A 14,167-nucleotide genomic window follows, 5' to 3' on the forward strand; every position below is an offset into this window, starting at 1 on the left:
ATAAACAGCAGTAAATATCTGTTTAATAACCCTTTAAAAACAATCCCATATTTTTATTATATACAAAACATAAATTCATTGTACATAGCACATACAAAAGCTACACAATTAGAAACAAAACTAAACAATACATTTATTTGATTAAAAAAAAAAAATGGGAGCCACACGTCATCTACTCCTCAGTTAAATAGCTTCCACGATTTACCGTTACGCTTCTCGGGTTTCTCGACGACCCAGTGATTAGGATTCATTAAATAGTCCCTAAAAAATATGGTCATTCCACTGCGTCAAAATATCTTCGTCGAATGGTTGCTACTTGCCTCTTCTCCGCCAAGACCTGTTGGGTCTGCGCTCGTAATGTGGCCAGCGACCCGGCAGAGCCACCATATTCCTCCGGCAGCATATCACGAGGCACAAATGCATACAAAGAGTCAATGCTGGATGTGTGAAATTTGATCTTGAATAGAAATAAATTCATTTATGCACCTATGACAAAAGCCTGGAATTTTTACAGATCCTACCAACTTGAAGACCTCGTCGCTTATGAATGGCTTCACCACGCTCACAATGCGATCCAAATACGTCGGACAGTTAACCATGTGAATGGCCTTGAGGCGCACTGGAAAGGCCAGCTGCAGGAATTTGATGTAAGCACGTAATGTGCTAATCGTCAAACGCGATATGTGGCGCATGGTGGTGCCCTTCATATCGAAGATCTGCACCTCGCCCTCCGACAGCTGCTCCTTGTGAGCCTCATCATCGACTGTTACGAACCGACAGTCGGTGACCATGAAAAAGGCTCGCGTATCCTCCGTGTGGTGCATCTGCAAGCAAGGCAAGCTAAGCATGCGAAGTATATAGACACCCTATAGCATGCGTACCTTGGAGGGCTCAAAGTCCCTAAAGCAGTAGAGCGACACTTTGTATTTATCTGGAGTCAAACCCGGAAGCGGCAAAATATCCCTGCAATGGAAAGCTATTAGAAGATAATAGATAAGGAAAGTATCTGGTTGGCCTACGCATATTCAAAGGTGCGACGACTGTCCTCGTCGAGCGGATCCCGTTTGATAAACAAATGCGGATGCTTGTTCCGCAGTGCATAGTTCACCTCGATGAGCTTCTTGGTGTCCTCCACATGGCAGTACATGCACTGATAGAACCGGCGCAGCAGCAAAGGGTCTGAAAAAAATAAATATATTAAATATATAGATACATATATCTATCTATATATGTATATGAGTTGGCATATGACGCAATGGGTGCTCAGCATGTCCGCTATTCAAATGGCCGGCATGCTTGGCTGCCTATAAACGACCTCATTAAGTATTATTGACGTGTGTACATATGTATGTACATGCAGTATGCATGCGTATGGGTCAGCCACCAAGACGAGTGTTTACAATTTTTGGCAGCCGGTCAGCTAAACCAGAGCCCTGCACACTTCGTCCTCCGCCAATATAGAGTGCCGGCCAACATGGTGTATTACATCAGAGAGCATGCTGTTTGTTTACCAATTTCTTGCGGCAGGTTCTCATTGGTGTAGAACCATTCGTTAAGCTCGGCCAAATCACGATCGCGCCTCAGCTGATTTTCACTTTCACTATCGCTGCTCATCGCTCGCGGTATCGTATCGGTATCGGTAAATGAAAGCTACTCGTTTTGGCACTTGCTATCGTGATGGCTATCGGTTTTTCAAATTGCCTGCGCAGCGAATTGATTTGTGGACCGTTGCGTTTGAAGCCTGCTGCCCAACTGACTGGCCTCTAATATTTGATTCATAATTCGTGCTTAAATATACACATATATACGTATATATAAATTATTGATGTATATTGCAAATACATATGCGCGTATTTGAATTTAAATACTTTCGCACTCTCCTCACCAATCAGACACGTACAATATTTTTTTTTTAATTGCCTTCCGCTTGCCCATTCGCCCATTCACCCATACGCCCATTTTGTCGATTTGTTGGCCATTTGTTGACGCTTAATAGTGCCTAAATTTGTGTCTGGCTTGATTTGTCAGTTACAGCTGCTGCGCATCTACCTAATCACCTGATCGTGCATTGAATTCGCATTTAGCACAGGAAATTTGGGAAACAAATTTTAACTGGACTCGAAATTGAAATCGAAACTGAAACCATTTAGCGCAATTATGAATTATTACAGTAAATGGCATAGACATTAGGCCATGTTTAAGATGAACAATAAATTTATTGCATATATGTATGTATATGCACACTCACGCACACACAGACACACTTTTATAAACTACATTTGAAGAACCATTTAAAAAAAAAATATATACTCTCATATGGACGACTTGCTCTCGCAACAGCAGCAATTATCCGCTTCATAATTGGCACTCAGGAGCAAAAAGGCGATGCGCGCCACATCCAGGCAGAACACCACTATGGACTGATATAAATTGAACCGGTTCATGGTAGATAGCGCATAGAGCATCTTCGAGGAGACCACCAGAATGGATATCAGACAGCCCAGACAGCCAGTGCGCTGCAGCAGTCCCAATAAGATCAGCATCGATGTGGTGCCTGTCATGATAATGCTCAAGTCCCGCTTCACGTTTGCTGCATCGCCGAACAACGAGTAGATCATACAGATGGTAATTAGCAGTACAATTAACATGGTTTTAGTCACAATGCGAATCTTGCGCTCCGGCGGAGCATACTGATAGAAGATGCTTAGATATGTGACATTGAGCACCAGGCTGGTGCTGTGCAGGGTCAGCATGGTCTGATCATGGTTCAGCTGTGCCAAGCGCATGCCCAGCGTTGACATTAGTAGAGCGCCCAGCAATGGCTTTGTGGAAATGGAATCGGAATTTCCAGAGTTCGATCTCACACGGAACAGCAGGCCCAGACCCCGACATAGTTTCACACAGCTCAGCATCAGCGCGAGATATCGCAGCTTCTCTCTATGGGGCTTCAACAATCCGCTAATGAACTCCATTGGCGATCCAAGTTAAAAACATGCAAATAATTTAGTTAAAATACAACCCAAAACACGCCAAATATTTTTAGATAAACTACAAAATTTGCAAAAACAAGTTTAAAAGAAAAAAGGAAAGAAATTACAGACTCTGTATTTCTGTAAACCTATCAAAATTGTAATATTTTCAACATAATGTTCAATGACTCGAAATGTGAGAAAAAAAAAAAAAAAAAAACAACAAAAAACACTTAGTTTACATTTTTACATCCGACATTATTCTTTAAAATAATAATCACATTTACGGCTAACAGTTTGCCTAGCTCCATTTGGCATTACTAGAACCAGGACCAACGGCTCTTCGTCTCTGACGTCACCCTCCAATACCTCTCGTCGCTCAGATATGCTCTGCAATTACAAATATACATAAGTATAATATTTGTATACTCTCTTATAGACCTACGATTTGTCTCGCATGATCTGCATCCATTTCTGTTTTATTTCGGCAACTGTACCAGCTTTGCCGCCGTACTCCACTGGCAGCATTTCCCTGGGAACCAACTCATAGAGACTTTCCATGCCCTCGGTGTGGTAATTGATCTGTTTGGCAAGCAATATAATGATCGATCAGTCAGGGAATTGATATCGTCGCTTTAGTCACCATTTGGTAGACATCCTCACGTATGAAGGGCTTAAATAGCGACATCATCTTGTCCAGAATCGGGGGGCAGTTGATGATGTGCATGGCACGCAGCCGGGAGGGATATGCCTCCTGCAGGAATTTCATGTAGACACGCAGCACAAAGATCGACACGTAGGCAAGGTGCCTCATCGTATAGCCATTCATGTCAACGATCTGTACATCGCCATCCGCCAGATCTGCATCAGAAATGCCGACTCCCGCATTTGCGGCGGAATCATCTCCTGTTCTCTCAACATCTGGCTCTGTAAACCGTGCATCGGCCATCATAAAAAAGATTTTCGTCTCCTCCACAGAGTTGCGCTGTGAATATAAAGTTCAATTAAGTTATAGTGAGTATGCCCCTCTCTTTCACTCACTCTCGTTCTCTCTCTCTCTCTCTCTCTCTCTCTCTCTGTCTCTGCCTCTCTCTCGCCTACTCTGTGTATTTCTCTCTCGCTGTCTTTCTCTAGCTCTCTTGCTCTGTCCGCCTCTTTCTCTCCCTCTTATGCTTATTCTCTGTCAATCTGTATATCCCTCTCTCTTTCTCTCTCTCTCTCTCTCCCTATCTCTCTCTTTCTCCCTCTCTCTATCCCTCCCTCTCTCTATCCCTCCCCTCTCTCTCCCTCCCTCTCTCTCCCTCTCTCTCCCTCCCTCTCTCTCTCCCTCTCTCTCTCTCTCTCTACATCTCTCTCTCTCCCTCTCTTTCTCTCTATCTCTCTCTCTTGGTCTTTTTCAGTATTTCCTATTCACTTACTGTCACTTCCCCGCTCTCTCTCTCTCTCTCTGTCCCTCTCTGTCTTAGGGCAGCCAAAGTTTAATTCATTAATCAAAAATATATGAAATATATAGATATGCATTTATACATTTACATATACATATTTATATATTGTGTATAATGCTTACCGTTCGTGGATCAAAGTCCGTCATGCGAAACAATAAGACCTTATGGCGCTCGGGCGTAACGCCTGGCAATATGAGCAGATCTCTAAGAGAACATAGTTAGACAGTTACTGATTAAATTAAAGTTAGTATATGTAGTTAATATTTGCCTTACGAGACATTTAGACATTTGGCCGTCATCTCCTGATCCATGTTGCGATCTATAAATAAATTGGGATTCTTATTGCGCAGATTATAGTTGAGCTGTATCAGGTCCTTGGTGGCGTTTATGTCGTAGTCCATACACTTCAGGAATCGTAGCATTACAATTGGCTCTGCCATGAAATCAACGCAAATGCAATCGATATAATTATCTATTCGTATATATACTATAATTATAGACGATTATATTCTATATGATTGTGGCTATAAATATGGAAGAATCAACAACAACAGACGCTGCTGTTCGCATGCGGAATCTTATAGTTTCTTATACTATATGTGTATGTAAGGCCAATCTGAAGGGGTATTTTAACTATGTTATCAACTGTGTAAATTGTTATTCTTTATATAACGGAAAAAAAGTGTCCTTATAATACTTGTATATACAGGCAGTACTATGATATGCGGGAGTATTATTCAAAATCCACCTAAAATAAATATTTTATATAATTTTTTTTATATACATATATAGTTGGGCTCATGGAAATAGTGGAGGGCCTGTAGATCCATAAATCAAGCCGGTAAAAAAAATATTGTAATTCTAGATGAATCGTTTTTCGATTTTGTTAGCAATGTGACAAATACTTTCTTTTCGAAGATATGTATGTATCTATAAAAATATATATATGCATTTACTATCCATATATATCTCATGACAAAATGGATGAATATATTTTATAATAGTTTACACATTACTTGCTAATATATTAAAGCCAGTATAGCTTGTGTTACGATTGTAGAAAAACTACGAAGAGAGCTATAGATTTATCTTTACACTGATTAATGCCGTATTGTATGTATTTGCTTTTTTATTGATAAGGCTATCAGGTTTGTCTGGCACGCAATGTATGAATGTATTTATCTGGCCGTATGCCTTCCCGCTTCTGTTCAGAAATATATATGTTCATAATATACCAACAATTCCTAACCTATCCCATTCGTTAACCAAGATGCATAGATGAAATATGAAATATATACATATATATCTATCCCTCACGATATGTGCTATGGCATTAGCTTACCTATTTTTTCGGGTAATGTTGAGGTGCTCTCGAACCACTGCAACAGTTCCTTTAACTTGGAATCCACTTGCTCAGGGCTTACAGCTGCTTGAATTGGCAACATTGTTAGTTAGACGTTGTTGTTGTTATTGTTATTACTGTAAACCACTGAGGCTACCACCGGCCGCTCCACAGAACGATCTACTTCGATTTGGCCGAGCAACTGTGCCAAAAATCGCGCCGTTGAATTGATAAAGCCCTGCAAAAGCTTATATATGTCTAATACACTAAAAGCAAACACACTCATACATACACACACATTCGCAAACTGTTATTGCTTGCATTCTATGTTTAATTGAAATATTCGCCGACAGTTCCCTCACTCGCTCGCTCGCACTTGTTGCTTTTGCATGCATTACAAAATGGGGGTGGGAAAGTGCAAGAGAGGCTAAACGAAGCTAAGTATTAAACTAGCCGCCATGAAGTACTCGCTCTTGCGCGCTTTCTCTCTTCCTCTCTCATTAATTTTTGTTTCTTCCTCGTTCGGTCTCTCGGTGTTTGACTGGTTTGAGCTTTAGTAAAAGCTTCGACGTCATGAATGGCGTTGTAAGTAAACAAGTTAAGCTCTTTTTGTTGACCTTTAGTGGTTGCACCGCACTGCCAGTCATAAATATGTTAACAAGCCGAATTGGGGTTGACATGTTTGCTATACCCTGTAGCAAATAGAGATAGCCCATGGGATTGTATGTTAAATAAATAAATATTACAAAAGCTAATTAATATATTAGTACATTTAAAGTTAGACTAAACATAAATTTCCAGAAAAAAAAACAAAATTAAAATGTTTAGTTAATTGAAATATATATATTTTTAGTTATAAGACATAAAGTATTTCGAATTTTGTGTGTGCATTTTTCCCAAATTATTTTTATTTTTTTCTTGACTTAATTAAATAAAATTCTTTGGACTTGAAGTTTGCATTTAACGCTGTGCATATACTTTTTTGTCCCACTGTTCGATTGAAGAACCAATTAGATCGTAGATCAATGTGGATAAACTCTTTATTGTTTTTGTACACATTCAAATACGTTGTCACATTATTTATTCGTAAATTACTTATACATTTGGCATGTGCTTAACATTTTTTCCATTTTTTTTTTTTTTTTTTTAATTTCATTATTAGATATTTTTTAAATATATTTTTTAAAGGTATTCTTTGGTTAACTCTAGTTTAATTAGTGTTTTTTTTTTTCAATTTATTTATCACTGTGTATTTTTTTATCATTTACTTTAACTTGTGTATATTATCTAGGTGTTGCCTAGAAAAAAAAAGAATCAAATTCTATAGAGTTCAATCTTGAATACTTTAACCACAAACATTCCTGATCCGTTAGCTGTCCATATAAAGTCTCAATTACAAAAATCTATTTATTTATATAATTTTTCTTTTTGGTTTTCTAAAAAGTTTTGTTTTTCTCTTTTGTTCTGCATAAAATGTTAACATTGTTCTTAGATCTTAGGATTTCACCTGTGCTATCCTAGCGATTGTACATTTATAACTTCTTCTATACTTTTATACTTTTTTTTTAATTATTGGATAGTTTTGGGAAACAGATGGTAATATATGGAAAGTTCGCTCAGCATATCACCCCTCTCTCTCTCTCCCTCTCCCTTTCTCTCTTTCTATTTTCTTTTTCTTCCTCTTCTCGGCTCGCCTCGTCAATTGACCAATTGGACGAAATCTCATCCCAAATAGACAAACGTATATATCTATTGCTATATTTATACATATATCTTTTAAGTACATCGAGAACAACATTATGGAGACAACACGATTCAAAACATCCAAATACATTCTAGAAGCTAACAAATTTTCTATCCATTTCACAGCAATTCAGAGCTAATAGTTGAGAATCTGATCCATAATTCGTTTTCGATTTCATTGAAAAAACCAAAATACAACTTTTCGAAAAAGTAAAGTGCAATAATTTTTAAAACTAAATCCAAACTGACTTCAATTTTTATATAGCAATATGATCTACCTTCATTTGTATCCATTTTTTATATATGGAAAAACTGAATAAAGCTAAATTTGTTCTGAAGTTTTATAGTCGTACTGAATTGCCCTAATCGAAAACGAAATGCAGAACATGATTTCTAGATTCATTTTAGTTTGGTTTTTCGTTCGTTAAGAAACATGGTTTAGGTTAGATTTAGACGTAGTTGTACATACATCGAGGAATACAGTTAATATATATATATATATATCTGTATACACTATATACATATATTTAGTTTAGATGGCACAGAATAGTCACTTAAAAATATCCATTACAATTCTTGAAGCTAAGCCTAAGTATTATCCATGGGAAACAGACAGAGAAGAACGCTTCTAATATGCTAAATAGATCAACTACGATACGATAGACCCTGGACCGCGTGGCTTAGTCCAAATTTCGTGGTAAAGATTTGGAACAACATTGTTGGCACTGGCATATGTTTCAATTAGATTATATATGTATATATATGTATGTATGTGTTTGTATAGGGTATATATAAGTAGGTGTATATATTGATATATAAACAGTGTATGGACTTGGACTAAGAGTGCGACTGAGATCAAACTTTGATAAACTTCCTCTCTCCCTCTCTCTCTCTCTCCGCTTCTCTCTTTCTCGCCCTCCAACTCTGCCCTCTCTCTCTCTCCGGCTCCTACTCTATCTCTGTCTCATCTTTCTGAATACTGTTTGCATTGAGAGAACTCGAATATGTCTTTGCTCCGTTCTGGATGGGGCATTATAGCTGCTGATCGACGGGATCGATCAGTCAGTCAGTCAGCCTGCGGTACACCGCCCCCGATGGTTACATGGTGTGCGTGCGTGCCACAGTGCCCCGGCTCCGGGACTAGCTGAAGTAGCTGCGTCATAAGCTGATCAGCGTCGCCTTCCGCTGCGCCTCCAGGCGTATCTCCAGCATCGCATATGGCGGCACACTGATCACCAGCAGGACGACGAGCGCAATGATCTTCACCGATTCGCAGAGGAAGCCGTGCGCCGCAAACGTGATGGCCAGGCCGAGGAAGCGCATCGATTGCAGAGGTGCCGTCACATCCGTCACATGATCGTGCTGGACATGATTGAGGGTGACCAGCGAGAGGAGCAGCGTCTCCCACATGCCATTGCAGGCGCCCCACGAGGCGGCTATCACATAGAAGAGGGCGCTATCGTCGCTCGACGGCTTCCAGCTGGACAGCGCCAGCAGCAAGCACGAATGAAAGAAGAAGCCAGCCACTGTAGGATTGAGGTGAGGAATCATTAGGATTAGCCTTGGACATACTACATACACACACACACACATACACACATCAATTGCTACTCACATATGACCACGATGCGCTTGGTATGCCGGAGCAGCATGCTCAGCGTGCAGGAGACGATCAGCTGCATTATGCCCATGCCGATGAGGGCGCCCGGTATCATGTTGATGCCCAGGGAGCAGGAGACAAAGGCGCGCAGAAAGTCGCCCAGCATGTAGCCCTGTTCGGTGCCCACGAAGTAGGCCAACGGTCCGGCAAAGAGCAGCGTGTCCGTGACATCCTTGTGCGAGCGTTCCGGCCTGTTGGCGGCCACCAGAACCTGACGTCCCTGGAGCAGGGACAACAGCAGCGCCAGCAGCGAGAGCACCACGTAGAGCCAGAGCAGCGACTGGCCACCAGCACGGGAGCCGCTCTCAATGAAGCCGGCATAGATGGCGCCCGTGTCATTGGCAGCAAACCAGCTGGGATCCAGCTGCAGCGGACACATGTCGGCTCCACAGATGCGTTCGCCATGCTCGTTCCGATTGTAGAAGTCCTCCGGCTGTGGCCAATTGGTGGCGGGCAGGAGACTGCCATTAGAGCCGGTTGGCTCGGCGCTGCCCGAGGAGCAGCTCCAGTCGTTCGCATTGCAGGCGAGCAGCAGTGAGGCCAAGAGGGCGCCCAGGATCAGGCCGAGATCCTGGGCAGCGCGCAGCCAACGGGCCAAGCGACGCACCTTCTGGTCCCGATTGCAGAACATCTTGTGCTCCTCCAGCAGCGCATCCGACGCGCACTCCTGCTCGTGGGAGCAGCTCAGCTTGCCGCCATAGTGGACAATCAGCGCCGCCTTGCAGCTGTTGGCGGCGCTTAGCATGAAGCCCAGCAGCAAGTATGCCGGCAGCAGCGTATAGATGGAGGCATACAGGTGCGACAGCAGGAACAAGGTCACGGCCAAGCAGTTCCCGGCCAGCAGCGGGGTATAGCCGAATCGCCGGATTAGCCGTATGCCCGGCACACTCATGCAGGCGGCGACCAGGAAGAGTGCGCCCAGCAGCAGGGATCCAATGTTCGGCCCGATGGGCAGCCACTGCTCGCGATGGTGCCAGACGGCGCTGGAGCCCTGCAAGGCCATCACCGGCAGCAGAACGGCGCTCATCAGGCCGTGGGCGATGCTCAGGCAGGTGAACTGCCGCCACACCCTCTGGCGCACGTGGGCGGGCACCTTGTGGCGGCAGTTGCGATTGTTCAGCGTGATCAGGCGGCGTATCGAGGTGGCCCCAATCGAGCTGTTGATCGATTCGCGACGTCGCGATGCCGCCAATGCCGCCTGCACCTGGTACGAGGAGACGGGATTGATGCGATGCGAACGCGTCGAGATCGGTGACGGTGAGTAGGCAGTCAGGTGCTGTCAATACATAGAGAGAGGGAGAGAGGGAGACAGAGAGAGAGAGAGAGAGAGAGATAAGAATATATGTATGTATGTTATGTATAGTCATGCTTAGTCATGTGTGCCCGGCTGGGAGATACCCTCTAATCAGCATTGCCATAACGACTGAACGTATTCGTATACATACATACATACACATGTATGTATGTATGGATAAGCAGTATCCGACTAATAAATACCCATTACTCCATATGTTCAATGCGATCGACTAGACAGATACTCACTCCTACTTAGTCCTAAACATTCATGTATGTGCACCCCAAACTTGGCGTAAATGTCCAGTATTCGACTTATAGATACCCCTTACAAAAGCGATATTGCATTTGCAATGAATACAGTATTTAAATGCGAGGCAAATCTAACCGGCTAACTCAATTGGCAAACACCAAAGGGTATCAGCTAGTCCATCAACAGTAACTTGCGATTGCAATCGACGGATTTTGCTTTTGACACTTGACTTTTGCCCGTTTGTGGCCGCGAGCAACAAGCTGAATTGGATTTTCAATCGTTTGCAGGAATAGGGATGGTGACAAGGGGGGACAAGGGGTACGGGTTAGTCGAAGGTCGTTTGGTGATTCAAATTAAAATCTGTGCCCGGGATCTGCGCAGTGGCCAGTGTCGTGCGTCTTTGTTTGCGTTTAATTACTTATTTGTGCTCGTGGAGGCGTTTATCCAGCTCTCCACTGCCCTGACATTTGACCCCGTTGCCAGACAGCCGCCTGAGCCAAATCGAATCTGATGCTGTGAAGTGAAGGCAAAAGCCAGAAGCACAATTTGCAAAGACTATAAATAAATGACAAGTGCCTGCCCGAGAGCCGGAGCCAGGATTATGCTGTGTGCTGCATGCAGGCTGCACAGTCAGTCAGCCAGCCAGGGAGCCACCCAGCCCATTGGGCCACCCACTCACCTCCATCAGCTGCTCGTCCCACACATTCTGTGGGCCGCCCGAGCTGCGTGTCCGAGTGCGCAGCACGCGATGCCGCGTGGTCAGCGAATGTCGATGCTGATGATGCGGATGTGGATGCGGATGCGGGTGCGGATGCGGATGCGGGTGCGAATGCTGGTGCGGATGCATGTGCTGATGATAGGAATGCGGATATTTCTTGCTGTTCATCAGACTGCTAGCCAAGCCCAGCATGGCAAAACCACTCAGCGTTGTTGTAGTTGTTGTTGTTGCTGTTGCTGCTGCTGCTGCTGCTGTTGCAGTTGTTGACGATGTTGTTGTTGTCTCTATGCCTGATGTTGTTGTCTCTGTGGCCGCTGTTCCTGCTGCAGCAGTTGTAGGACTTGTTATCCCATTAGCCAGCTCTATGTGTCCATTACCATAGCCATTGGCCGTTGTGGCAAGACTCAGCGAGCCGCCGCCACCACTGATGCCGCCGATGCCCAGGCCAGCCATAATATAAGCATTGTACGAGGATTGCTGAAAAGGAAAATATCAAAAATCGCATATAGTTCATAATGGTCAAGGCCTGATACGGCCTTAACATAAATCCAATTGGACAAGTGTACTGTCTTGACGGTAATCCAATTGGCAATTGATTTCCATATATCGATAGCTTGACGATCGATCATGTATCGCACTCACCTTACGCTGTTGGGCAAATACCGATAAGCGTTCGCACTCACGACTCGTGTCCCTTGCACGCTGCTCCAACAACAATTCGTATTCTCGACGTTTCTCCCTCTTTCGTTCCGCCTCCTCCAGCTCATGCAAATTCGGCAGGCTGCCCATTTTGAATTTTCAGTTTTATTCCCCTTTGGCAAAATTTTCGTGCTCTTCACAACTTCAATGCAAATTTGTTTTGAGTGTGTGTATATGAATGTTGGACTATGTGTGTGTGACAGTCCACGGAACTACGATAAACGCAAGATGCGGCAACTGTTAAGTTTGTCCTCTTCTGGCTGTTCCTGCTGTTGCTCCTTGTTATTTGCTGTGCATGCCGGAAACGGAAACGGAAAGCGTAGAGCGGACATGTTTTTACATTTTATTTTCCTCAAGTAAATGTGTATGTGAATGTAAATAATTAGCTCTTAGCTCATTTGATTCTCAATTGTCAAATGTTTCGTTGTCCTTGCGCTCAAACGCAGCATCGCTGTGGCCATTGCTGCCGTTGTTGACGTTGTGAACCGTTATGCAAATGCATACATATCTACGAGAAGAGTATGAGTGTGAGTGCGAGAGCACCAGAGTGAGTGTGAGAGTATTAGTGTTTGTTTGTGAATTAGTGAGCGATTTGCATTGTCGAGTTCATTGTCCGCTGCTCGCTGCCAACAGCAGCAGCGCAGTCGTTGTCAAACTGTTATTGCAAAAGCTACTTCGACTGTTGTCGTTTGATATGCACTATTTACTGTGTATTTATCGATATTTTTGCTAGTCTGCCTGTTGAGATGATACAAATAGATAAAGATTAATAAAAAGTCTAGAAGCAAAAGAAAAATGTTAAATCACATATGTATACAAATTACATACTAGATTATTCAGCTATTTATGTGCATATGAAGGTATTTTTGGTATTTGCACTGCATGTGGGCCAATGCCATGCATATACACGCAAATCATCAGGTGTGTCCACTCGATACACTCACACGCACACACGGGCACAGACAGAACGCAAAAAGCTGAATAGCCAAGCTTGTGTGTGCTTAGTTTGGCTTGCGTGTGTGTTTAACTATGCATGTTTTTATGTACATATGTATGTATGTGTGTGTGAACATTAAGCTGTGCATACTAGTATATGTACCGTTATTGCATTAAAGTTAAGAAGTCGAATGATTTGACAACACTATTAATATGCATTAATTTCAGCTGGTGCTGCTGCTGTCAAGCACAATTTAAATATTGACGACCTTCGGGGACATGATGCTGCCTTCAAGGCTACAGCTGAAGTGTAATTAAACGATTTACATGCCCGTTAACCGGAAAGGCGGCGACTGTTCATAAATATGCAATGCAAAATAGAAAATGTAACATTTAAGAAATGCAAAACATGCACACACACAACAACCCACACACACACACACACAGATAAAGGGAGAGACGGACAAGACTGCGCTGTCCGCATTGCTCTGCATATTTACATACAAATGTATATATGGACGCACACACACACACACCCACACATTCATATGTAAGCATATAAGATGCGTAAATTGCTGTGCATGTGTATGTGTGTATGCGTATAGAAAGCTCGCGTTCAATGTTTATTTGTTTTGCCGTTGTCTTTGTCTGGAACTTTGAATTTTGATTTTGGCTTTTGATTTTTACTTAGCTTAAACACTGTTGCACTTGTCAAGACGCTTACCTTGTTAATTTGTTTATAGCATAAATACAAACAAATGAACACACACACACACACCCGCACGCACAGAAGAAAAATGAACACTATTTAGGTGCCTAATCGAAGGGCCGTTCCCGTTTTGGCTATGTCTGTCTCGGTTGGCACTGTTTTTGGCTTTGCTTTGCTATTGACAAGGCTCTCTCTTACTCGGCCACACGCAAACTCCTCTAATCGCGCACTGAACCAAAAGCCAAAGCCAAAACGTACTGCTGCTGCTGCTGCTCCTGCTGCTGCTTCTGCTTCTGCTGCTGCTGCTGCTGCTTCTGCTGCTTCTGCTGCTGCGGCTGCTGTCATCTCGCCATTGTTGAAAATGGCCCTTGCTAGCAGCTGACATGCGCACTGATTGATG

General features: G+C 43.1%; 3 protein-coding genes across 4 annotated transcripts; all 3 read right to left on the reverse strand.

The window, feature by feature from the left end:
* Window positions 1-17: 17 nt before the first annotated feature.
* On the reverse strand, window positions 18-1,759 carry LOC6585267 (alpha-tocopherol transfer protein-like). The gene is made up of 6 exons (XM_002010864.4): window positions 1,512-1,759; window positions 1,020-1,179; window positions 882-963; window positions 522-824; window positions 321-457; window positions 18-261 (listed from the first exon to the last, which is right to left on the reverse strand). Exons 1-6 carry the CDS (start codon window positions 1,612-1,614, stop codon window positions 180-182), a joined length of 867 nt encoding a protein of 288 aa, XP_002010900.1. The 5' UTR covers window positions 1,615-1,759; the 3' UTR covers window positions 18-179.
* Window positions 1,760-3,070: 1,311 nt separating this feature from the next.
* LOC6585269 (alpha-tocopherol transfer protein-like) lies at window positions 3,071-5,965 on the reverse strand. 2 transcript variants are annotated; one of them, XM_002010866.4, is made up of 6 exons: window positions 5,757-5,965; window positions 4,688-4,847; window positions 4,537-4,618; window positions 3,613-3,954; window positions 3,415-3,551; window positions 3,071-3,359 (listed from the first exon to the last, which is right to left on the reverse strand). In XM_002010866.4, exons 1-6 carry the CDS (start codon window positions 5,857-5,859, stop codon window positions 3,290-3,292), a joined length of 894 nt encoding a protein of 297 aa, XP_002010902.1. In that variant the 5' UTR covers window positions 5,860-5,965; the 3' UTR covers window positions 3,071-3,289. The 2 variants fall into 2 exon arrangements, with proteins under 2 accessions (XP_002010902.1, XP_032588561.1); XM_032732670.2 differs by lacking the exon at window positions 5,757-5,965 and having other exon boundaries at window positions 4,537-4,643; window positions 4,688-4,768.
* A 994-nt stretch (window positions 5,966-6,959) lies between these two features.
* LOC6585270 (protein unc-93 homolog A) lies at window positions 6,960-14,053 on the reverse strand. Its single transcript, XM_032732666.2, has 5 exons — window positions 13,783-14,053; window positions 12,066-12,860; window positions 11,385-11,900; window positions 9,115-10,435; window positions 6,960-9,025 (listed from the first exon to the last, which is right to left on the reverse strand). The coding sequence occupies exons 2-5, from the start codon at window positions 12,210-12,212 to the stop codon at window positions 8,658-8,660; spliced, it is 2,352 nt and encodes a 783-aa protein (XP_032588557.1). The 5' UTR covers window positions 12,213-12,860; window positions 13,783-14,053; the 3' UTR covers window positions 6,960-8,657.
* Between the last annotated feature and the right edge of the window lie 114 nt (window positions 14,054-14,167).

Source organism: Drosophila mojavensis, unplaced genomic scaffold (genome assembly GCF_018153725.1).
Source record: "Drosophila mojavensis isolate 15081-1352.22 unplaced genomic scaffold, ASM1815372v1 contig_136, whole genome shotgun sequence".
Lineage (NCBI taxonomy): Eukaryota > Metazoa > Arthropoda > Insecta > Diptera > Drosophilidae > Drosophila > Drosophila mojavensis.